Source organism: Pinus tabuliformis, chromosome 8 (genome assembly GCF_031772625.1).
Source record: "Pinus tabuliformis cultivar Carrire ecotype Pingquan chromosome 8, CPIR1, whole genome shotgun sequence".
Classification (NCBI taxonomy): Eukaryota; Viridiplantae; Streptophyta; class Pinopsida; order Pinales; family Pinaceae; genus Pinus; species Pinus tabuliformis.
The window spans coordinates 861,401,817-861,425,982 of record NC_142294.1 but is presented as its reverse complement, the minus strand read 5'-3'; the positions used below and the strand labels follow the sequence as shown (position 1 = coordinate 861,425,982).

Genomic DNA, 24,166 nt, shown 5'->3' with positions numbered 1-24,166 from the left:
TGGGGAAACCCTTGATCAATTCTTCTTATATGTTTTTCAATAGTTCAATAGAGAGAGAGAGAGATAGTACGTTTACAACAGAAGTCAACACTTTGACTTATCTAGATAAGAGCATAGATCATCTCTAAGAAGATGATACATGAGATCAGTGGAAGACATGCTGCTTCAACCAATTCTCCAAGGTGACTCCTTCACCTATTGTTGTGCTGCATTTCGTCATCATGCTGCACCCATCATCACTATGCTGCACCCATCATCACTATGCTGCATCTTATCACACTTCATTAATCATGACTGTACCCATCACTGTATTGCATTATTTGCCATTGTTGCACCATGTTGCCATCCTGACCTATGTGTTGGCTGCACCTTGCTTGCTTGTTGTCCCTTGCTTGCTTGTTGTCCCTAGCATGCTTGTTGTCCTTAGCATGCTTGTTGTTGCATGCTAATTGTCCCTTGCATGCTCGCTGTAACATTGCATGCTTGGTGTATTTGCTGCTAAGTACCATACAACTGTGCCAATGTTAGTTAGCTGTCCCTTGCATGCTGCTCTCCTTTGGAGACAGATGCTCCGGCTGTTGCGGCAGTTCCCGACAATTCTGGCAGTTCTGGTTGTTCCCGGCAATTCCGGCAGTCCTGGCAGTTTCGGCAGTCCTAGCAGTTCCGGATTTTCCGGCAGTTCCGACTTTTCCGACAGTTCCGGTAGTTCCGGCATTTCCGGCTTTTTCGGCATTTCCAACTTTTGCGGCATTTCTGGCAGTCCGACAGTTCCGACAATTCTGGCTTTTCCAGTTTTTTCGGCTTTTCCGGCTTCTCCAGCAGTTCTGGCTTTTCCGGGTTTTCTGGTTCCGGCTTTTCCGGATTTTCCGGCAGTTCCGGCTTTTTCGGCAGTTCCGTCTTTTCCGGCAGTTCCGGCTTTTCCGGTAGTTCCGACTTTCTGCCCTCTGGATCAAGGCAACGTTATTCCTTAGGATCTCTCCTCCTACTAAAATCCAAAGACAAGTAGAGAGAGGAAGAGATCCCAAGTGTGTTGAAATGACTTGAAGGCCACCTCTATTTATACTAAAATGTTGAGCACATGTGGGGTTTATTTGGTTGCTGGTCGACCTTGACGAATTGTCTTATAACGCAAATAAATTCATAACTCCATGAATACGTATCGAAATCGGATGATCTTTAGATCAATCCTACACCTCTCGATGAGAGGGATCCAAGAAAAATATCAGCTACCATAAATAAGATGACACACATGGAGTTTGGCCCTAGTTTCCAATTTTAACAACCTCTTGAATCAATACCTTGCTACGGGGGCCCACAATATTTTGTAGCAAGATGGATCAGTAGCAGTAGATGCAGTCAGATGCCAGAGTGACAGATGTAGAGTTTAGTTGCAGTCACATGCCAGAGTGACAGATGTAGAGTCTAGTTGCAGTCAGATGTTGGGAAGCGCAGACTGCATTGTAGAGTTGGCAACAGTGCGGAGTTGGCAGTAGTGCAGAGTCAGCAACAACGCAGATACCTCAGTGACAACGTAGATACTAGCCGCAGTCAGAGACTCGGGTGATAGATGCGTCATACTGATTACAATCGATTCAGTATTTAGGATGCTTCTCAGTTGCAGTTGTTGCAATTGCAGCAACAAAAAATGGGGAGGGAGTTGCAGTGTAGATGTAGTGTTGGCATCAGTTCAACAGGATCAACAGTAGCACAGATGCAACACATATCATAGTTGCGCAGTAGTTGGTGGGAAGCAGCAACGTAACAGGAGATGATGCAAAGACAGAGTGTTGTTGCAGGAGGCAACAACTCTAGAACACATTCCTCGCTAAGAGGGAGTGTTAGTTTTTGTAACATTGGATGTGTTCTAGCCTTGAAATTTTGCGGAGAGGCTAGAATGCATGAGATCTCCAAAACCCAGCAATCGTTTCTAGAAATTCCGCCTAGAAATGACTTAATTAGATTATTAGTCAGTTTTTAAATATTTTCTAAGTCTAAACTTTAGGGAATATGACTAATGTGTCATGGTTTTTCTGAGTTTGTTGACTGTAAAATTCCATTCCCTTCAGATTTCACAGATTTCACAAATTTCAACAATTTCTGGGTTTGTGATAAAAGTCTCACTGATAATGTTTTTTTGTCAAAGAGTTCCTTTGCACACTGTTGTAGGTGTTTTCTCACAAGTTCAACACACAGTGAGTAGTATGCGCCCAAAATATGGTCTTCAAAGTATTTGACTGATATATTTAAGTACTTTGAAATTTATCATAATTAAAGCAAACTAGAATCGTTCCCTTACATTCACTATACAAATGGATTGGAATTTAAATAGCTCAGAAGAACGTGATTATTTCGCTCTAGCAAGACGACAACTCTCCTAAAGGAAACCAGCCATATATATATCAGTTTCTAATCAGTGATATCCAACAATGCTTTCCCATCGTCAATACGACCCAGTCATGAAGGAAATGTACCAACATTCCTGTGTATAACTAGCAAAGAGGGATGCACTGGTTTCCCACAAACCAACCTTTAAACTTGGCTTTTACCAGCAAGGATGCTCAACTTTCATGCCTAGAACTTCGATTGGCGCAATATACAACATTTCCGATCAACATTAGTACCTCCTCAACATCTTCTTTCTATGGTTTTGCGTACATAGGTGGAAACAATCGCCTCTCCTTAGCTGGATGTGCTCTAGCCATGCAAATCGGTGGAGAGGCTAAGGCACATGACATCTCCAAGTCCTAGAAATCGTTTGGGGAAATTCCACCCAGATGAAGAGATATTAAAATAATTAATATTTTTAATGTGGTTCCTAAGTCTAAACTTAGGAAAATTAAAATATTAATGTATAATATGGGTGAGAAAGTTCTAAATAACGAGGATCAAGCCAGATCTAATCTTAGCCATTGATTAGGGACTTAATCTCGACCGTTGAATCATCAACAAGAAAAGTATAAGACAAGGCTTGAGGGTCAGTTGGAGACACACGAAGTTGATCAGTCAATTCGATTTTCTGGGGCAGGGTTTGCTGAGAAATCGAGTTAGTGATCTGTTGCAGTGAGGGGCAGTTCAACAGAAGGCCGAGAATACATAGCAGAGAGGCAGAGAGAGTGCCGGAGAGACAGCACAGAGGCAACCTAGGCTGACGCAGAGGCTTGGAGGGCCAACACTGAGGATGGAGGAGGCCGAGGAGCTGACACAGAGGCTAGCAGAGTTGACGCTGGGCAGAAAGAGCTGCGCTGTGGTGTTTTCGTCGGGCAACACAAAGCCATAGAGGGTGACGCAGTTCCAGAGAGAAGCTTGGAGCAGCTTTCGCTGTCCAGCTGAGGAACACTCAAAGTCACTGTGGGGCTCATCATCCGGTTGCTGATCAGCTGGAATATCTGTCTCCGAAGAGAGATACAACTGCCAAGGGCATTCTCTGTTAAGTGCGCCATTTCTAGCACCCTAGTTGTATTCAGAAAACTGCATAATAACAAAACCCTCATCTGCTGCACCGGTTTTCCGCATTGGGTTTTTCCGGGGACGATTGTCCAAAAATAACGGTGCCCCTTGTGTTGTCTCAGTTATTTCAGTTGTTGATCTGTGTATGTGTGAAGGCTGCATTTGTGTTTATTTTGGTATTTATATTAATAAATAACTTGTTAATGGAAAGAACAAGTAGGAAATAATAAACCAGATAATGCAGTAGGGATTTTTGTTGTGTCAGACTTAGAAATTTCCACATTTACCACTTGAAAAGGGTTTTCTCTTCACTAGAGAGAGGCCAGGAGGAACCTATCAAGACCTAGGGTTTATGAGTGATTGTGGGAGGAGTTCCTCCAATGTGCTCACTAGGTCAAGATAGGGTAGGGAAAGGGGTCAAGAATGATCAATTCCTTTGAATTCTATGTGCAAATGACCTTGAAGAAGACCACCCAACTTAAGACGTTCAAGATAGGCTTTCAAATTCACAGCTAGGGCACAAGTTTTCTTGCAAACCAACCATGGGAATTCCTTCAAACTTTGAGATTCACTAGAGGAGACACCAACAAACATTTCTATCCAAGTGGATTCAAAAATTTCATCTCTAATGAATTTTGTAGCATGCCCTATGTTGAAGAATCTAGGGCAAAGTAGTTATGATAAGATTCTTCTAGCAATGATAACAATTTGTGAAGAACTTTTACTTTTCTTGTTAGCTTGATCTTCTTCTTATTATTAATGTATGTTCTTTTACTTCATCAAACTGCTACCAAAATGCAAAAGACAAGAACCCAAGATGTTGGCTCTCTGCCAGGGCAAAACCTCTCTCTCTTAGAGAGGAAAACCATTTCTCAAATTTCTCTTATTGAAGCTTCTATTGATAAATGCCAAACCGTAGACCCTTGACAAGAATATCCTCCAAGCGTAAGTCAAGTCTTTGTCCTTCTTCTTCCGACACTTCGTTTTTCTTCTAGCAACTGATACTAGTTCTAGATATGCTAGCTCTAGAAGCGATATTCCTCTTTTATCCTTAGTGGACTCTTTCACATATGAGGAGTCCCTTATCTCTTACCCATCCGAGTTCTTTCTTGAGATATAGTTGCAGGTCTAATATGATAGCAGTGCAGCCTTATTTCTTCGCACGTGTGAGGGGATTCCTTAGGTGAATGTTCTCTTTCTTCTTCGCTTGAGTGAGCTCCTTCTTCACTTGAGTGAGAGGCCTTATAGGCTTATTTATCTAGGCCAAACAATGATATATATATGACTGTAGTAGAGGGCTTCTATGACAGCGGAGAGACCCTATATATCTTCGCACGTGTGACTGTATATGACCTTAGAACAATCCTCTAAGGTTCGGTATACTTTCTTCTTTCTTTGTTGCACTAGGGGCTCCTTCCTGTGCTTCTTTTTCACCGTTAACTCGTCATTCTATCTTGCTGATTTCAGAGGTGATGATACTTGTCATTGGAGGAGTGGACAACCTCTATATATAGAGGTTTGTTCCTCCTTTGAGCTGATTTGAGGCCGACTTATCATTTAAACATCAGATTGCTTCTTTTAGTGATGTCGTTGCTTGGAGGAGACTTGTGACTTCGCTTGGAGGAATATCTTTGACTCTAATACATATATATACATGGCGTAACATGCCCTTAAGGGTCTTCAACATTTCTTTTGACTCTTTGACTTTCCTATAACACTTTGACATGTGATAGACCTATCCAATGAGCAAGAAACTCATTGATATAAATAACAAAAATAATATTTCTTTTCTTTTATAAACACAAAGATCAAAATTACATATATGAAGACCGAACCTAGTTACACTTTCTTCAACACCCTAGCCAAGTCGTCTAGGAAAGGTGTCAAAAATGGGAGGAGAGGAAAGAGAAGGAAAGAAGGGTGACCACCAAATTTTCCTTGGACTAGTGCCTACTTCCCTTGGCTGTGGAGTCAATGATGATTCGAACTTGGCTAAATTCGTTTTCAAGGAGGCTAAAAAGCAATGCCCTAGCAACCACCTTTTAACATTTACCCACCCAAGATCTATGGAATTTCATGGAAGGAAAAGAAGTTTCAATCCACTAGGAACATTCATCTACTTGTTATTCAATGAGTAGCTTGTGCAATCTACAATCCAACAATCTTCGCAATGATATTCAATGAAATTAGGGCACAAAAGATTTAGCTATTTGCAATGATTCCACACATTAGACATTATTTCAAGAAAAATCTTCAACAAATAGCAGTTACAAGATAGCAAGAGATATATCCAATCATATATCAAGAAGAAACTCCAAGAGAAATCGAAATTAGCTCCCAAAAATATCGAAATGCATCAAAGACATCCAATTCGTCCAAGAAGAAGAACTGCAAAATTCTTTACAAGAAAGATCAAAGTGTGATGATGATCTCTTACAATGGGAGAAATCTCTATTTATATGATCCTCCACCTAATTCGAATTAGCCTAATTCCCCCTAAAATTATAAAATAATGTGCAAATAACAAATCCTTGGTCACAAGGCCAACAAATAGCTCATAAAGTGATGAAGAAGCCATCCATAAGTGAGACGAAATGATGAAACCATGGTGTATATGGGCTGTTGGAAGGCCGAAATGAGTCCTCAAAGTGATATAATGAAGGAGAGGGCTCCATGAATGATGAACAAGGGGTTGGCCCCTTACTCTCTGAGTAAATGATGATGTGGTGCTCCAATGTGGCTTTGGGGCACAAGTAATGGTCTCATGGGTCTCTTGATGAAAAATAAGCGTGTAGACTACTCCGAATGAGGGCACAGAAGATGGTGCTTGCCCTCCCATATCTCAAGGATGAGACAAACCTCCATTGGGCCTTCAATAAGATGCCAAACCTTGTATATACTGCTAAGCCAGCTAGGGGCACTGCTGGTCCAAGTGCTTCATTTCATATATAATATGGGGCAACGAACAAGCCGCCAAAGGTCAAGTTGCCCCTCTCCAATCGTCTGTGCAACTGCAACATTGATCTGGATTCCTTGGCTAGAAATCCGCCTCGGCAGCAACTTCCTCTACCTTGGTCTTGCCTTGTTAGGTACTGTTCTAACCACAGTACCCTACCAGCTTTGCTCTCGCAAACTACCCACAACTTCCTTCGCCCCAACAACTGAAGGATTGAGCCTCTTGGCTCTGCGCAATCTCGACACTGGCAAAACAGCTCCCTCAGCCAACCGCGTCAGCCCTCTTGGCCTCTGCGTGAGCCTCTTTCTGCCCTCCTCAGCCTCTACGCTGGCCTCTCTCTGGCCCAGACTGATGACGTAGTCCTTTTGCGTCAACCCTTCCTTTGTCACTTTTTCAAGGATCAACCACTGTCACTCGGGACATCTGATTCTGCTGCAAATGCTCTGCTCAACTCTCCTGTGATCTGCAACCACGCTCCGATACCATGTTGAATTTTTTAAGTCTATCCGTTAGAAAATTAATCTGTATTCTGCTGGTTTATTTATTCTACTTGTAAATTCTGAACAAGTTATTTAAAACATTTAAATACCGAAATAAACACAATACAGTCACAACATCTACAGATCATCAACTGAAAGAAAACAAATACACAAGTGACACCGTTATTTTTGGACAAATGTCCCCGGAAAAACCCAATGCGGGAAAACCGTTGCAACTATTCTGAGGATTTATTATTATGCAGTATTTTCTTGAGTACAACTGGGTGCCTAACCGGCTCACCCGACAGAGAAATACACAGCAGCAATACCTCTATATTCGGAAACAGGTATTCAGAAAACCTGTCCCACGAAACCCTCTCTGGCACAACTGAAGCTCAGCGCTGGCCCTTCTGGCCTTTGCGTCAGCCTCCTGCTGACCTGCGTCAGCCCCAGGACCCTCTGCGTCAGCCCTCTGAGGCACTGCGTAGCCTTTGGGACCCTCTGCATCACTCCAACAGCCTCTGCGTGGATGACACAGTCCCTCTGGCCTCTGCGTTGTCTTTGCTGGGCTCTGCGTGGCCTGAACTGGCTGCTGCTCTTGCTCTCCCTGCTTCTACGCTGGTCTCTTAGTACTGTCTCTGCCTCTCTGCCCAATACTCACTGCCCCTATATGTTGATCACTGATTCAACTTTGCTTAGCAACCCCACTCTAGCAAAATGAATGACTGATCACTCTAGTGTATTCTCCAACTGACCCTCAATCCTCCTCATATACTTTTCCCGTTGGTCCTTCAACGACCGAGATTACATCTCTAATCAACGACTAAGATTATATTTGGCTTGATCCATGCTTTTTGGAACCTTCTAACTCAGTTTTATATTAATACTCATTAATATTTTATTTTTCCTAAGTTTAGACTTAGGAACTCCATTAAAAATATTAATTATTTTAATATCTCCCAAACCTGGTACAATCTGTCCAAACCATTTTTGGGTCTTGGAGATCTCATGTGCTTTAGCCTCTCCACCAATTTTCATGGCTAGAGCACATCCGATGCTACCCCAAATCAACTGGTAACATGCTCCAGTGCGTCGATATTCATAGCTTCCCGACCATTATATAAGGTCCAAGGTAGGGTAGAATCTTGTAATTTTGGGAAGAACCATAGTCCCTTGTCTTCAAGTGGGGAAATTAGCTTTTCCTTAAAATTAGTGCGATGGTTACCTTCATCATAAACAATAAAATCACATTCCCCTTTTTTTCCGTCATTGTCCTCAATGCTACATCTAGGATTGTCTTGTTCAAACATGAAGAAAATCCCCTTTCAAAGGAATCAAGGGGTTGAGGATACTCCTCCAATTTTTAGTATATCATGGCTTCCAACAAACTCTTCCATATGGGCTTCAAACTCCTCATGGGTATTAGTGATACCTTCTCCGTTAGGCTAAAAATCATCATTATGAAACATGTAGAAGAAGCCCTTCCATTCATTAGGATAATATTCATGATTTGATGCACATAAGAATGCCTCATGTGGATCTTCAACAATATGCTCTTTATTATTCTAGGATTCTATGGTACTTTCTTCTTCTTGGTTATCACAAGGTACTTCAGATTCACAATCAATCCCCAGTCTGCAGCCCAAAACACCTCCATAGATTCATCATTTGCTTGGCTATCTAAAGGTCAATGATTTTTCACATTTATGGCGTCTTTAGGATCACCCCAAGCCTCTTATGGTATATCAAGCTCTAGAATTTCTTTGGGAATGGTTAAATCTGCTGGCTGCCCTACTGAGGATTGAAATGTTATTCTCAAACAACATCACATAAAATGTTTACTGCATAGTACTTGTAAATGAGTTCTAGAAGGAGGATATCTGTAGGATTTTCTTCATACTAATGCAACACCTCATCAAATTCCTTCCTTCGCTCAATACACAGGCCCAATAGGAAATTAATATCAAGACAATCTCTAGTCAACTGCTTGCAAAAATTCTTGTATTCGTTCATATTTTCTTGAAGTCCCTGGAAGTTTTCTTGACTCAAGACCTCATTATTTTCTTGGTCATCATGAGGAAGATCAACTATGATTTCCTTTTGCTGGGTTGCGTCCTCACTTTTAATCGTTGCTTCATCTGTTTCATAAATTGGATCTTCAACAAAATGACAACCACTTGTATCCCATTTCCCTTCTTTTACATGCATTAAATCACCAATATCATTCTTTAGGGAACCTATGGGATCACCCTCTTCAAGGGATCCACAAGATATATCACCAAACCGAACATCCATGAAAAAGAGGGAACTTGTATGAAACTCATGTAGCAATTCTTTAGGGTCCTTTTCCTGAGCATTATCTTTCTTTTGTTTATGTTAATCTTCATTGTTCGCCTCCTTTTTAGCACCTTCAAAAAGCTTTATGAGATCTTCCTGTTCAAGAATCTTGATTACATCTCAAAGGTTGTCTTCATAGTTTTGAGATGTTGATCCCTTAAACTTGAGAAATTGTTCAATATAGCTCCTTATAGAATATATCATTTTTGGGCGGAAAAAATATTTGAGCCATTTTCTTTGACTTTGTTCAAAAGATTCCACAAACAACCTTATCAATGCATCTTCATAAAGCACATTATTCATTGCGACATATTTCATGACTCTTACTATGTGATTAATGGTTGAAGATGGACTACTAGTAAGTTTGGGACAATTTTCATAACAATCTGGGTAGAGGTGCTTTGGATATCTTGGGACATCCTGAATAGCCAAGCAATGGTACGTTTTATGCAACTCTTAGTGAGCTATTACTTGTCCCACAAAATTTTCATAATCTTCAAATATGGAGTTGCCATGGTGAACTCAAAATGCCTTGAAAAATGCTTGCTTCACCCTACAAGCATGGAAATGTTTAAAGCTCAATGAAGAACTAGGTCTTTTTTCTTCCAATGGAGTCACTAGATGAGAAGATTTATCCTTGTCTATGGGATGACCTCAATCAAGGAAATGAAGCTTAGACTTAAGATTTCGAGGAAGTTGTATCAAATCCTCCCTGACAAGGGCACCAAAAAATGTTGCCTTAAAATCTAACAGGCCTTGTGAGATACCTCACAATGCAAATCCCAGATCAAGACACAACAATGAGGTGGATGCCATTGTCACCTTAGCAATCCACCTCCTCTTTAGTGGAATTTCACCACATGGGAGGCTTCCTAGTTTAGGTCTCCTAAAGGATATTCTTGGCCTAGGGTTCAAAGGTGACAATTGAATAGGCTTATACAAGGTAGTCAGACTAAGAACAAGGCTCAATTCTATGTAATAAGTTGAAGCATGCCCTCAAAAGAACCTATAAAGGAGATTGAATAGGCTTACCCAATACACTTAGGCTAAGGACAAGGCTCAATTTCAATGGACAAGGAATAGTGTACCCTAGACGTAGCCTATAAAGAAATTGTAACCTAGGGTTTTGATGTATGACTTAGAGGTAGCACAACCAGGAATACAAGAGAGAAAATGCGTGTTATAATGATATAGTCAACAACAGGATCCACAAACTTTCAATTGACCCTAAGTTGAAACCTTAGTGCCGAATTATGGTTTTTCTAGCCCTAGAATTGACTAGGGTTGATAATGTCAGCCCTAGGAAGGGACTCCCAACCATGTAATTTGCTAGATTTTGATGTCTTAAGGCTCAGTTAGTTAGAACATCCTCCAACTAGCTCAACGCTCATGCGCTAGTTGAATTTGGCTTCAAATCCTAACCCTAGTGGCTTGCATTGAAGGGTTGAAATTTTAGGGCCCAAAATTTTAGGGTCCAATATTTTAGGGCCAAAATTTTAGGAGAAGAAAAAGAAGATTTTTTGAAGTTTTATTTTTTATTTTTGACCAGCTATGTGGAAGCCAATGCCTATTAACTACTTCGCTGATGGAGTCCAAGGGAAAATTAGAAAACCCTATGTTTCCACTTTTAAAAACCTAGCTGTCATTTTATGAGGGTATAAAATCAAGAGAAAAGCTCCCTAGGAGGTTCTCAAGGGATGTTCAAGATTCTTAATTAAAGCATCCAACATTTCACCAAAAATTTCATCTAAAGATAAGCATTTAGACAAGGAATATAGAAACCCTAGCAAAATCCCTAACAAGTTACCATGCTTAGGCATGGGAGGGTTATTACAAGGCCCTATTAGGTGCTTCCAACATTAAGGAGAGGAGTAGTTCCTAGGTCGACTCTATTAGAATATAAGTGTATGTGATAGTTGTTATGGATTGGATTTACTTCATGAGTGGAGTCATAGTCTTATGCTAGGTTATATCAAACCGTTGTCCATGAGTGCCTTTGTAGAGGGAGTGCTTAGCAATGCCTGAGTTACCTTCCTTGCCTTTGTTTTTCCAAGGCACTCATTTTTGCATATTTTCTTTAGATAGCTTGTTTTACAAGCTTCATTGATTTATCGTGTAATAATGAAATAAACCCCTTTTGTGATAAGTGGTTTATCGCTTCATTGTTGTTGGGATGTTCATAGAGAGTTCCTTTTACTTTGATAGGCATGATATGCATGGATACTCTTGGGGACGAGTGGCTATATAAGAGGGGGTATAATTTAGGCTATAATTTGGCTTTTATTTGCTTTACATCCCTTTCCATTCTTTTTCATTTTAACATTTGGCTCTTGCTCTTTCTTTTCTTACAGTTGAATCAACCTCGGGTATATACAAGCCCTTCATCTCATCTGACAATGTCTAGACTCCATACTTAACTAGCACAAGTGACCAACAACAACTAGTCAAGAGATAGGAGAATGGAGCAATGGAATGAGGACAAATTTTAAGTATGGAGCCTCCTATTTGTGCCCCTCTTAGACAGTGAAAGAAAGGCCCTAAGGTCGGTCACTTTGGACTAGGGAAAAGTGATAACCACCAAGGTGATGCAAGGGAACTAGTGCACAACCAATCACAGTTTATCATTCAATTCAAACTATGATTCATACTAGAATCCCCTTCAACATTACATGAAAGCAATTGAGTACAAAAATGGTTATTGTACCTCACAATAGTTGACCCACTTTCATCAGATGAGCAAGCTAGATGAATGAATGCTCTGACTGGAAAGTGGATGAGAAGCATTTGAGGCTGCCTATCTATGGATCATGATAGATATACTGGCTGGCAAACTGCATCATAGGAGAAAATTTTTCTACTAGGGTTACTTAGACACGTGGGTGGTTAGCAGTCCTATTTTGCATAAATGCTGAAAAAACTTGTGAGCTTGTTGGAAGATGAAAAGGACCTGATTTGGTTTGATTCTATCACCAAACATCTTAAAATGGGGTTCCCACTATAACTTTAATGTTAGGATTTAAATTAATGAAAGTAAAATACAAGTAAACGTAAATGCCAACTTTAACTTAAAACTTAAATACTATTTTCAAAAAGAGGTCTATTGGATGACATGACTAGAACGAAGGTGATCGATCGGATGACGAAGGGGGGTAGGTTTCATTTTTGGGGATTGCCAAGTTTTTTATAAAAGTTATAATGTTCTCATTTTTTGAGCCCAATCAACCTTACTTGACAAACCAGTTTCATCCTTGAACCAGCTGATTTTAAGCTTTTAACCAGTTTTTGGCTGCTTTAGGTCAAAATGGGTGCACGCCACCAGCACGACCAAATTTAGGACTAAAACAGCTTATGCCTGGATGGTTTTGTCTAAACCAACTGGTTCCAGTAACACTGGTTTTTGAAGTATTTATTATTGATTTTCCGCGTGTTTTCTCTTATTAGTTTTGAGGAGCATTGGAATTTGGGACCTTTTAGTAGCTTTCGATATATTCTTTTTGTTGTTTTTCTGATGAGCCAGCCCAAATCTCACGTGCCTATCCTTGTTCAAAGTTTTCTCTCAACACAACCTTCACAATAATCATCGATCTTTTGATATTATGGTTTATAAATTTTAATCAGATGAGCAAACACTGAAGATTTTCTTATGACCTTTTGTAGAATGAGATGTTAAAGTTATAACTGGATGGTTATTACACAGGTGAAGCTGGTGTGGTATTACAACAATGCCTTGGGAAGAGCCAAGAAGAAGAAATTTATTGCTCGGCAGAAATCGTTAAGTTCTATTCCTAACTGCTGCAAACTTGTAATTTTAATGATCGAGTATTCATCTTGATTCTAGCTTGTGCATTAAATCCAGGAAATGATTAATTTTTCAAGATTTTTGATTTGACAGGTACCATGGATCAACATTGATGGCAGCAAGTCTTTCAGGGTAACGTACTTGCAGGATTCTCTAAATCTTAAAGAAATTTTATCAGTGCAATTATTGGTGATGATTTTCCTTTAGACAAATGGCAATGCACTAATCTTCAATTGGCTTTAAGAAAGTATATTTTTACTCATAGTTACTGGTTCATTTCATGGAGTAACATTGCTTCCATACATACATATGCTCCAAGATAGTACTAAATAGTCAACCCAGCACTTACTGTCTTCAGATTCCAGTTCACCATCATTTATTCCTTCTTGAATGGCTATTGTTATTTTAGTCTAGTGTGTATATACTATATACTATATACTATATACTATAGTTGTTTCATAGCTTTGACTATTAAACTGTTGCCCATTGATTTGGTTGTTCAATTGGCAGGCTAACAAGTCTTCATCAAAGTTTTGATTTACCACTGCCATTTGTGCTGCATACAGACTGCCCCCACTATTGGCGCTATCATTTGCCAGGTCTTGTTCGTAGACTTTATCCACCAGGTCCTTCTCCACCTAATGAGAAAAATTCTAATGATTAGTGTGCTGTTGATATTGGGTATGAAACGCATGTGTAGGTGAGACTGAAGAAGACTTTGCAACAAGGTTAGCAGATAACTTGGAAAAGCTTATATTAAAAGAAGGTCCAGAAACGGTAATTTTAGTCATGTTTTGCAGAGTATTTTAAGAAGGGGGGTAATTCTTCACGTCATAGTTTTGATACTTCCCATGTCAAGTAACTTGTTCCTACTTTGATTTTATGCTGCAGATTGCTGCATTCATTGCAGAACCTGTCATGGGTGGTGGTGGAGTCATTCCGCCCCCTGCCACATATTTTGAAAAGGTAATCCTGAACTTTGTTGCATAATTAACAAAGAATAAAATCAAGTTTTAAAACCCCAAGGTGCTTAGATGTTGTCAGTAAGGGATAGTATGTCTAGACATATAGCAAGGTATGCAAAAAGGTAGCTCGTCCTCCTTGTTTCTTGAAAAAATTGTGTCAACATTTTTCTAGAACTATATAATATGCTTGTATAACTCAACTTTTTAGAGTGAAAATGACATTGATGACCAGACATAAGGAAGAGATGTGGATCATACAAGTTTTTCTACAAAATATACCAAAGGGAGTAATGTGTAATGCTTGGCAGCAAGGTAGTAATTAAAGTTATCTCACAGATGGTTCTGTTGATAAAGCTGTATTTCCTGGCTTATTTTCCTGATCTTATATTAGAATCAGGTTACTAAAAACGCAAATATTCTGATCTTATATAGAACCATTTTTCCAAATAACTAATAAAAAAAATCAGATACTTTTGGGATGCATAAAAAGTTTCGGAGATAAATGTCCAAAACAACACTTTTATTACAAACTCAGATGTATTTAATCTTAAATTGAATATCTACTATGTTGATAAAAGAAAGTAATTCTTCAAAAATCCCTTTTTCCCGGGGTGCATGTAATTAGTTTATTGTTTTCACTCTCATAGCTATTAAGGAGGAAAATTTCTGTTATTTTCCATTCACCTTTTTGAATATTTTGTTTATTTTCTGCTATATCTCATGGCCATATGGTTCCATTCTGATATAAGAAAACTGGAAGGAGCAAGATGAGGCGCAGGAGAAGAGACATGCTTTTAATTGTGCTAGCACAGGACTTGCTCTATTAGAAAGATGTGAAGTGCTACTGCTCGATTTACAATGAGGGTGTTACCTGTTATCTCTCAATATCTCCCTACAAGGAAATGTCCTCTTTCAGGGAGAGCCTAAGAGTACTATCAAGCAAACCACCCACTGTCACTTTGGTGACTTGCTCGACTCTTTAAACTATGGAAATCCCAGTCTAGGGGGAAATCCCTATGTCAACTTCGGCTTAATCATCTGGGTACAGGGGGAAGGAGCTTAGCTTAGGTTGACCAAATTAAATCAACTCACTCTTTTTGAAGGTGAAATTCCAAAAAGTGTTTTGAGGGTGAAGGAAATTCCTGAAAACCCAAGCTCACAAACAGCTCGACATTGCTGGCCCAAGTAGGAGATATTGAATTAGACATGAGAGCAGAGTACGAGGAAGTTCAAGTGGAACAACTCTCAATGGTTTATTTTCCTTGTGAGATGTGAATGCCAAGAGTTGATGAAATTAGAGACAAAGTCTTAAATGAATGCTATTGCTAAATGTTGCAATTATGCGAAATGTTGAGTGTTGCTGTGCATTTAAAATCTGAATGTGTTAAGAAATCACCTTACACTTCAAATAATAAGTTGGACATCATTAAATGATAATATTCCTGCAAAATCATTAATTATATTAGCAATTGATTCTATGAATCATCCATCCACTGCATTATAATCTGAAATGTCAAAATATCTGGCTTAGGAGATTCTTTAATCAAGAGAATTAAGATTGCTGTTCTTTAAGCTCAGGATTTCTTTTCAAGTGCCCATAGTTAACAGAATGTTTTGTATAGCAAGATATGTAAATATGAGATCACCAACAAACATGAACATGAATTCTCTGAAAAGTGTGTTATCAAACTAGGTCCAACATATGTACATCATGGAGATACAATCCATCCAACATAAGAAGCATTAGCCCAGTTTTACTTCAAAGTGAACTTATTCAGAACAAAATGTGACACTTCAAATTTAATACAAGCATGATAAAGATGTGAATTTTAACCAAAGGATTATTACGTGCACTATCAAGGTTCATTGACCATTAAATAATGAAGTTAAGATGCCCATATGTGAATTGGATTCGATGCTGTCACAAGTGACTGTTAAAACAGTGAGGAACTATAAAATGTTTAACCACCAGATTGAAATATAAAACTGCTGTATGTATCACAACTTGGACAGCAGAATAACATCTCATCTAAGTCAGAAGACACAATGACATGGGACACATAAAAATGAGTGTCTGACATGAGACACGGTGATCCTGAAAACAGGTCATGGAGGACATGATATATATTTCATGTCCTTCATGACCTATTTTTGGGAAACAAAACATTTATTAAAATAATTACAAATTACACATATCATGTCCTCCATGATCTGTTTTTGGGGTAAAAATATAGATATTAAAAAAATTACAAATTGAACATACAAAAATGAAATGTCGACATAAAGATTCAAATTTTGTTAGAAACTAGAACATTTACATGATACGAATCAATCATACAACTAGTTACTACTTGCTAATACTACATCAACGATGACCAAATGACAAACACACAAGAAATTAGAACCATAAACTGCAATTTTCTTGTCAAGTAATCAAAACATATTACATAGATACCAAGTCACTGTTACTATAGGTGGTGTTGACCTCTACTGGTCAACTACCCATGCAGTGCACCCCGTTTTTCTTGACAGAAAGAAGCAGCACCTGATCAGCATGTCCGTGCCATCCTGCCATCATCAGCAGCTTGATCATTTTTGTTGTAAACCCAGTCTGCATGTATAAGTTGTAAATAATCTAAGCAGATCAGAGTCGTGTATGTAAAGTTGCCTAGGTGGACCTAACTTTCTAATGATGATCTGCGTCCCGGGAGGTTTTTCGTCTCACCGATCTATGATCGGCAGAGTTTTCCTTCAAACCTGACCCCAAAGCCGGGATGGATTTCGTCATCAGAACTTTAGGAGAATCTTATATGTTGATCTGCTAGATTATAGTTGTGTCGCAGAACTGGGTGTTCTATGAGGGTCTATATTAAGTGGGTTCATCCCTTTGAGATGTAAATTGTAAAAAATCATGATGAAATGTGTCTTGAGGGTTGAAAATGTTGTAAATCCCCTCATGAGTCCTAGGTCCTAGGTCCTAGGTGATGTTTCCAACGGCTTAGTTTGATGATCCATCTTAAAATGAATTAAAAATTTTAAAAATGAATAAAAATAATAAAATTAAAAAATAAATAAAAAATTAAAAAATAAAAAATAATAAAAAATTAAAAAACATAAAGCAAAAACCCTAAGCAATAAAATAATAATATTTTTGTGAATGCATGCAAAAATAGTTTTTTTAAATAAAATCGACGAATGAGATTAAGGGATGTCTTAACCCTCGTCGACGGTCGAGATCGCTTCAACATGGATCACCCAAAACTAGCCGTTGGGATCATTTCCTTTATATAGGGTCTTAGGGGGTCATTTTAGAGTTTTATCTGATCTGTGAGTCTGTACTGAGAAAGCTCTCTTGTAATCTGATTTTCTGATTAATAAAAAGACTTTGGAGTTCAAAACTGGCTGGTGTTACTCTCTGGAATCGCTGTGAGATTTTCGTTTTTCTGCATATTTCAGTTTTCAGCAGTTAATAATAGCTGGTTTTCAGAGTATTGTGAGTACAGGTATCTTGCTCACGTGCTAGGGTTTGAATGTTGTAGGGTTTCTGGAATAATGGCAGGTATCTCCATTATCTCTTGAAATCTAGCAGCATTTCTTGCCCTCATTACTGATGTTTGCTTGAGGTGTGCAGGAAATCTTCAGGTAAAGGGTATTTGTGGGCGTTTGGGGAAGTTCTGGGCTGAACCAGCCGACTCCCACAGGCTTTTCTTTGCAGAGCCTAGCTGATTTTGGCCCTGGGTTAAATATTAAGAGTTTATTTCCTGTTTTACATGAGAGATTTTTCTTTATTTTCACAGTAAAGTTCAAAATTCTGATATATTGAAAATGTTACTGCAATCATGGTTAAATCTGGCTGTTCGGGCACTGTAAAATTTTGATTTTAGGTAATTTTGAAGGGTTTTACTCCAAAATTCTGCATATATCTGCCAAAATCTTGTTGTCGGTCTTTTCAGGGTTATCGTACTGCTGTCCTGAGAATAAAAGCGTCTCTGGGGAATTGGCATAAGGGTGAATTGTCTCGTCACTGAGTAAAAAAGAAAAATCATCAGATTCAAAACAAAGTCTGGCAACGATACTCTGTTGCTCAGGTAAGTTCCTAAACGTTTTACAAATTTCTTTTATTTTTCTGCTGGCAACGCAGATCATTGTGTCATTATACGTCCAAAGCTATTTCCTCAGGATTGTCAAACGCTCAACCTGTGTAGGGTTTCTTTTCTTTTTTTATGTCTGCGATTTCCTCAAATTTGAGCCCTCCACGTTAATTTTTTTATGTATGCTTTCATTACTGGAGCCACTCAAAACACTTCAGATCTGCGTCAAGAAAATTTGCTCGAACTGTTCAGAAGTACTTTGTAACTGCTTTAGTATAGATTCAACTCCAGATCTGCATTCTGTTCTTCAAGGTTCCAGCATTTAAACAATCCACCATACACCGAAATCTGATCTGATTACCATATGCATTGAAATTTCACGTGGTGGGTAGTCAACGTTCAATGTTGGCATCTCGGCTTACTGTATATGTGCTTCAGCTCACTGTGAATGTCGATTTTTTACACATAAGAAACTCCAGAGGTCTGTAATACAAATCCCTATAATAGAAGCCGCTGAGATAACGTAGTCCAGAAACCGTAGCCCAAAATAAACTCATAAACACTCACAGGTACTCCTCAAGCTGCAGGTATTATTGATAAAATTCGCACCAGAGGTTTTGACTCGCGTCCACGTGCAAAAAGGGATCAACGTCGAACGAAATTCAAGTGTCCAGCAAAGAACCGATAAACGTTGGACTTCAGATCTTCGTTGCATTTCAGGGGCACGCATTCAGCATATCGTTTTCCATTGTTGACAGCCAGCGTCTCAAAAAATCGACCCGTAGGCCTATCAAAACCCCCGCCGTCGAAAGACTGAAAATCGTGCTACAGGGGCTTCGCTTGTGGCTGTTTTCGTATCGGTTTTTCTCTGCTTGGGTTATGCGTAGGTGATAGCATTAGGTTAGGGTTTTGTTAATTCTTAGTTATTCCTTTATATTATGAAAATCAACAAAAAAAAAAAATGTGTGATTCCGCCCATTTTTAGTTTAACGTAGTTTTTATTTGTTTTATTTAAATTTTAGTTAAGTTACATTTAGATTTAATGTTTTATTAGATTGTAACTTATTTAACTTTTAGTTTTGTATTGTTTTATTTTATGTTCTAGATTTTGGTATTTTAGATCTTAGTTAGATTTAGATTTTAGTTTAAATAAATCTTAGGATTTTTTAAAATTTTCATTTTGTTATGAAAAAAAAAAAAAAAAAATAGTTTAGTTTTAGATTTATTCTCTTAGATTTGCTTTTTTTAGACTTTGTTTAATAAAAAAAAAAAAAAAAATTTGAAAAAGCATAAAAATTTCTTTTTTGGTGGAGAATTGCTCTTACCACCTTCAGTTGTTTATCATCGTATATCTTTCATGCTGAGGTCTAAATACGAAATAAGTATCTGGTTTCACTGTTATTTAAAGCAATTTATTTCTCTTAGTTTGCCAGATATCGTTACTCGAGGAACTTTGTGGTTTTTGCTGGATATTTAAAGCATTGTTCTGATCATTTGATGATAAGTGATTGTTGTTTATGATTCATGCTCTTATATCACCTGGAAAGTAATCATTTAGGCACCAATCTAACATGGCACTGGTCTATCAAATCAATAAAACCTTTTTAGTGCATCTCGTCTCCCAGCCAAGCTGTTTGGCAGTTGGCCTCCCTCACCTTCCAGGGTCTACCCCCCTTAGCCGTGGGAGACAGGCTTAAACGGAGGGATCGGGGATCAGAGTGACAACCCCCGGTCTGAGCGTTGTCGTGCCAATCCGCGCGACAACATTTTTGGCGCCGTTGCCGGGGACACTTTGTTCTTGGTGTTTCAAACGACAATCATTCATCTTCTCATCTTTCTCATCTCTCAGTCGAGCTGGCAGATTCAATATTTTGGCATCTTTTCATCATATATCAGCAGCGCCTCTTGGGTTTGTTTCCTGTTTGGGTGGCGACTCCACTTTCTCATTTTTCCCAGACAAGAAGCTTTCCTCATATCTGCTTGTGGTTACTTTTTGGATCCTAGAATCAGATTTATTGTTCAAGTGGCGACTCCACTTCTCTCATCTCTTAATTTTCTTGAGCAGAAATCTCTTTCTATCATCCATTTGATCCCTTACTGTTCATCATGGATTATTCATGTAAGCCATGTCATTTTACTAATAATCTCCATGATCTTCCGAAAGAGGCCATTTCTAAATTATTTAAGTTCTCGGGTGATGATCCGGTCGCTGTTAAACATCATTTAAACATGTTTACTTGTGTAAAGATCTTATATTGTAGATTTCCTCAATATAATCATGAAGATTTCAAGATGCGTCTATTTGTCCATTCTTTAGAGGGTGATGCCTTGAATTGGTTTAATAATTTTCCTAATGATTTTTTCACTTCTTTACAAGACATTCTCGATGCTTTTAAAGATAGATATGATAGTCCAAACAGCTTGCCTTCTACCTCTAAAATTGTGCAAAAAGAAAAAAGTAATCATATTAAAGGTCAAGCTGTTGAAGAAAGAGTTCAAGATCAGAATATGTCATCAACCGGAACTATTGCAGATCAAGTTCATGATAGTGAAAAATCAGGGATAAATGACAATGAAAAGGAGGAGCAAAAGCAAATAATACAAGATTTAAAGATGCTGGTGAAAAATCTGGAAAGCAACCAAACTAATCTTATCAATGATGTTAAAACTTTACGCACCCATCTGGAAAAACGTAATAAGGAGATTGAGGACACGCAAAATCAGCATGCTAAGGAAATTGAGGCCATGAAAACTAAACATGAAACGGAAATTGGAAACATGCAAGCGAATCATGAAGAAGAAATAAATTCCATGCAGCATTGCTTGATGAACATAAAGGAAGAAAATGTTAAAGTAATAAAAGACATGGAAGAACATCATGCCAGACAAATTAGTGCTATAAAGGTTGAACACTCTAGACAGATGGATGCCATTAGAATACAGGTTCAAAAATTTCAGCAATTGGAAAATGAAAGAAAACAGATAACATCAATAGATCAGGAGCCTTCTCATTTGTTGCAACAAGATCCATCTTATTATGAGGAGGTTATTAGTTCAGTTGAAAGATGGTTGATTGAAGATGGACTTAAGAATGATAAAGATCAGATGCGGGCTAAAGAGAGACATATCATGCATACTTCATCTAATAGTTTCGAGACAGAAAGTTCCAGCTCATCAGTAATTCATCCTGCCAGAAAGAAAAAGCGCAAGAGGAAGAAAATGAGAAGAAGATTTGACGCATCAGACGGCCGCGAGCAGCTTGATTTTCGGATAGGAAAGAGTCCTACCATATGCAAAATTGGACATGGCACATCCGACAAGCAGCCGACAGATTTGCCTAAAAGCAGGCAAATGCTTAGTATGCACTATATTGAACACATCTGATGCCGTGAGGCATTTTTTGTATTGTATTTCTAACTCTACTCCTTGTCTTTTCAACATTTCATTTCTATTTTAGGATTAGATTTACTTTTCATGTTATTAGATAGTTAATAAATGAAGAGCTTTTATCTTTCCTGTGCTTAATGTATATGCTGATTTTTGGGATGGACGCTACTTATTTTTGTGTTGTATGGATGCAGATTTTGGATTCTCACATTCCTGCAAGCAGCAACGTGTCCCCAAGTAGAGCCAGATGTTGACCTCTACTGGTCAACTACCCATGCAGTGCACCCCGTTTTTCTTGACAGAAAGAAGCAGCACCTGATCAGCATGTCCGTGCCATCCTGCCATCATCAGCAGCTTGATCATTTTTGTTGTAAACCCAGTCTGCATGTATAAGTTGTAAATAATCTAAGCAGATCAGAGTCGTGTATGTAAAGTTGCCTAGGTGGACCTAACTTTCTAATGATGATCTGCGTCCCGGGAGGTTTTTCGTCTCACCGATCTACGATCGGCAGAGTTTTCCTTCAAACCTGACCCCAAAGCCGGGATGGATTTCGTCATCAGAACTTTAGGAGAATCTTATATGTTGATCTGCTAGATTATAGTTGTGTCGCAGAACTGGGTGTTCTATGAGGGTCTGTATTAAGTGGGTTCATCCCTTTGAGATGTAAATTGTAAAAAATCATGATGAAATGTGTCTTGAGGGTTGAAAATGTTGTAAATCCCCTCATGAGTCCTAGGTCCTAGGTCCTAGGTGATGTTTCCAACGGCTTAGTTTGATGATCCATCTTAAAATGAATTAAAAATTTAAAAAATTTAAAAAATAAATAAAAAATTAAAAAATAAAAAATAATAAAAAATTAAAAAACATAAAGCAAAAACCCTAAGCAATAAAATAATAATATTTTTGTGAATGCATGCAAAAATAGCTTTTTTAAATAAAATCGACGGATGAGATTAAGGGATGTCTTAACCCTCATCGACGGTCGAGATCGCTTCAACATGGATCACCCAAAACTAGCCGTTGGGATCATTTCCTTTATATAGGGTCTTAGGGGGTCATTTTAGAGTTTTATCTGATCTGTGAGTCTGTACTGAGAAAGCTCTCTTGTAATCTGATTTTCTGATTAATAAAAAGACTTTGGGGTTCAAAACTGGCTGGTGTTACTCTCTGGAATCGCTGTGAGATTTTCGTTTTTCTGCATATTTCAGTTTTCAGCAGTTAATAATAGCTGGTTTTCAGAGTATTGTGAGTACAGGTACCTTGCTCACGTGCTAGGGTTTGAATGTTGTAGGGTTTCTGGAATAATGGCAGGTATCTCCATTATTTCTTGAAATCTAGCAGCATTTCTTGCCCTCTTTACTGATGTTTGCTTGAGGTGTGCAGGAAATCTTCAGGTAAAGGGTATTTGTGGGCGTTTGGGGAAGTTCTAGGCTGAACCAGCCGACTCCCACAGGCTTTTCTTTGCAGAGCCTAGCTGATTTTGGCCCTGGGTTAAATATTAAGAGTTTATTTCATGTTTTACATGAGAGATTTTTCTTTATTTTCACAGTAAAGTTCAAATTTCTGATATATTGAAAATGTTACTACAATCATGGTTAAATCTGGCTGTTCGGGAGCTGTAAAATTTTGATTTTAGGTAATTTTGAAGGGTTTTACTCCAAAATTCTGCATATATCTGCCAAAATCTTGTTGTCGGTCTTTTCAGGGTTATCGTACTGCTGTCCTGAGAATAAAAGCGTCTCTGGGGAATTGGCATAAGGGTGAATTGTCTCGTCACTGAGTAAAAAAGAAAAATCATCAGATTCAAAACAAAGTCTGGCAACGATACTCTGTTGCTCAGGTAAGTTCCTAAACGTTTTACAAATTTCTTTTATTTTTCTGCTGGCAACGCAAATCATTGTGTCATTATACGTCCAAAGCTATTTCCTCAGGATTGTCAAACGCTCAACCTGTGTAGGGTTTCTTTTGTTTTTATGTTTGCGATTTCCTCAAATTTGAGCCCTCCACGTTAATTTTTTTATGTATGCTTTCATTACTGGAGCCACTCAAAACACTTCAGATCTGCGTCAAGAAAATTTGCTCGAACTGTTCAGAAGTACTTTGTAACTGCTTTAGTATAGATTCAACTCCAGATCTGCATTCTGTTCTTCAAGGTTCCAGCATTTAAACAATCCACCATACACCAAAATCTGATCTGATTACCATATGCATTGAAATTTCACGTGGTGGGCAGTCAACGTTCAATGTTGGCATCTCGGCTTACTGTATATGTGCTTCAGCTCACTGTGAATGTCGATTTTTTACACATAAGAAACTCCAGAGGTCTGTAATACAAATCCCTATAATAGAAGCCGCTGAGATAACGTAGTCCAGAAACTGTAGCCCAAAATAAACTCATAAACACTCACAGGTACTCCTCAAGCTGCAGGTATTATTGATAAAATTCGCACCAGAGGTTTTGACTCGCGTCCACGTGCAAAAAGGGATCAACGTCGAACGAAATTCAAGTGTCCAACAAAGAACCGATAAACGTTGGACTTCAGATCTTCGTTGCATTTCAGGGGCACGCATTCAGCATATTGTTTTCCATTGTTGACAGCCAGCATCTCAAAAAATCGACCCGTAGGCCTATCAAAACCCCCGCCGTCGAAAGACTGAAAATCGTGCTACAGGGGCTTCGCTTGTGGCTGTTTTCGTATCGGTT

General features: G+C 38.6%; 1 protein-coding gene across 1 annotated transcript in view; it reads left to right on the top strand.

The window, feature by feature from the left end:
- LOC149238288 (vanillin aminotransferase-like) overlaps window positions 1-24,166 on the top strand; it is a 452,839-nt gene that overhangs the window by 150,921 nt on the left and 277,752 nt on the right. Inside the window, exons 8-12 of the mRNA XM_089372979.1 lie at window positions 12,917-12,990; window positions 13,112-13,150; window positions 13,529-13,617; window positions 13,719-13,795; window positions 13,910-13,984. Coding sequence (XP_089229105.1) covers window positions 12,917-12,990; window positions 13,112-13,150; window positions 13,529-13,617; window positions 13,719-13,795; window positions 13,910-13,984 — 354 coding nt within the window. The remainder of the gene's footprint in view (window positions 1-12,916; window positions 12,991-13,111; window positions 13,151-13,528; window positions 13,618-13,718; window positions 13,796-13,909; window positions 13,985-24,166) is intronic.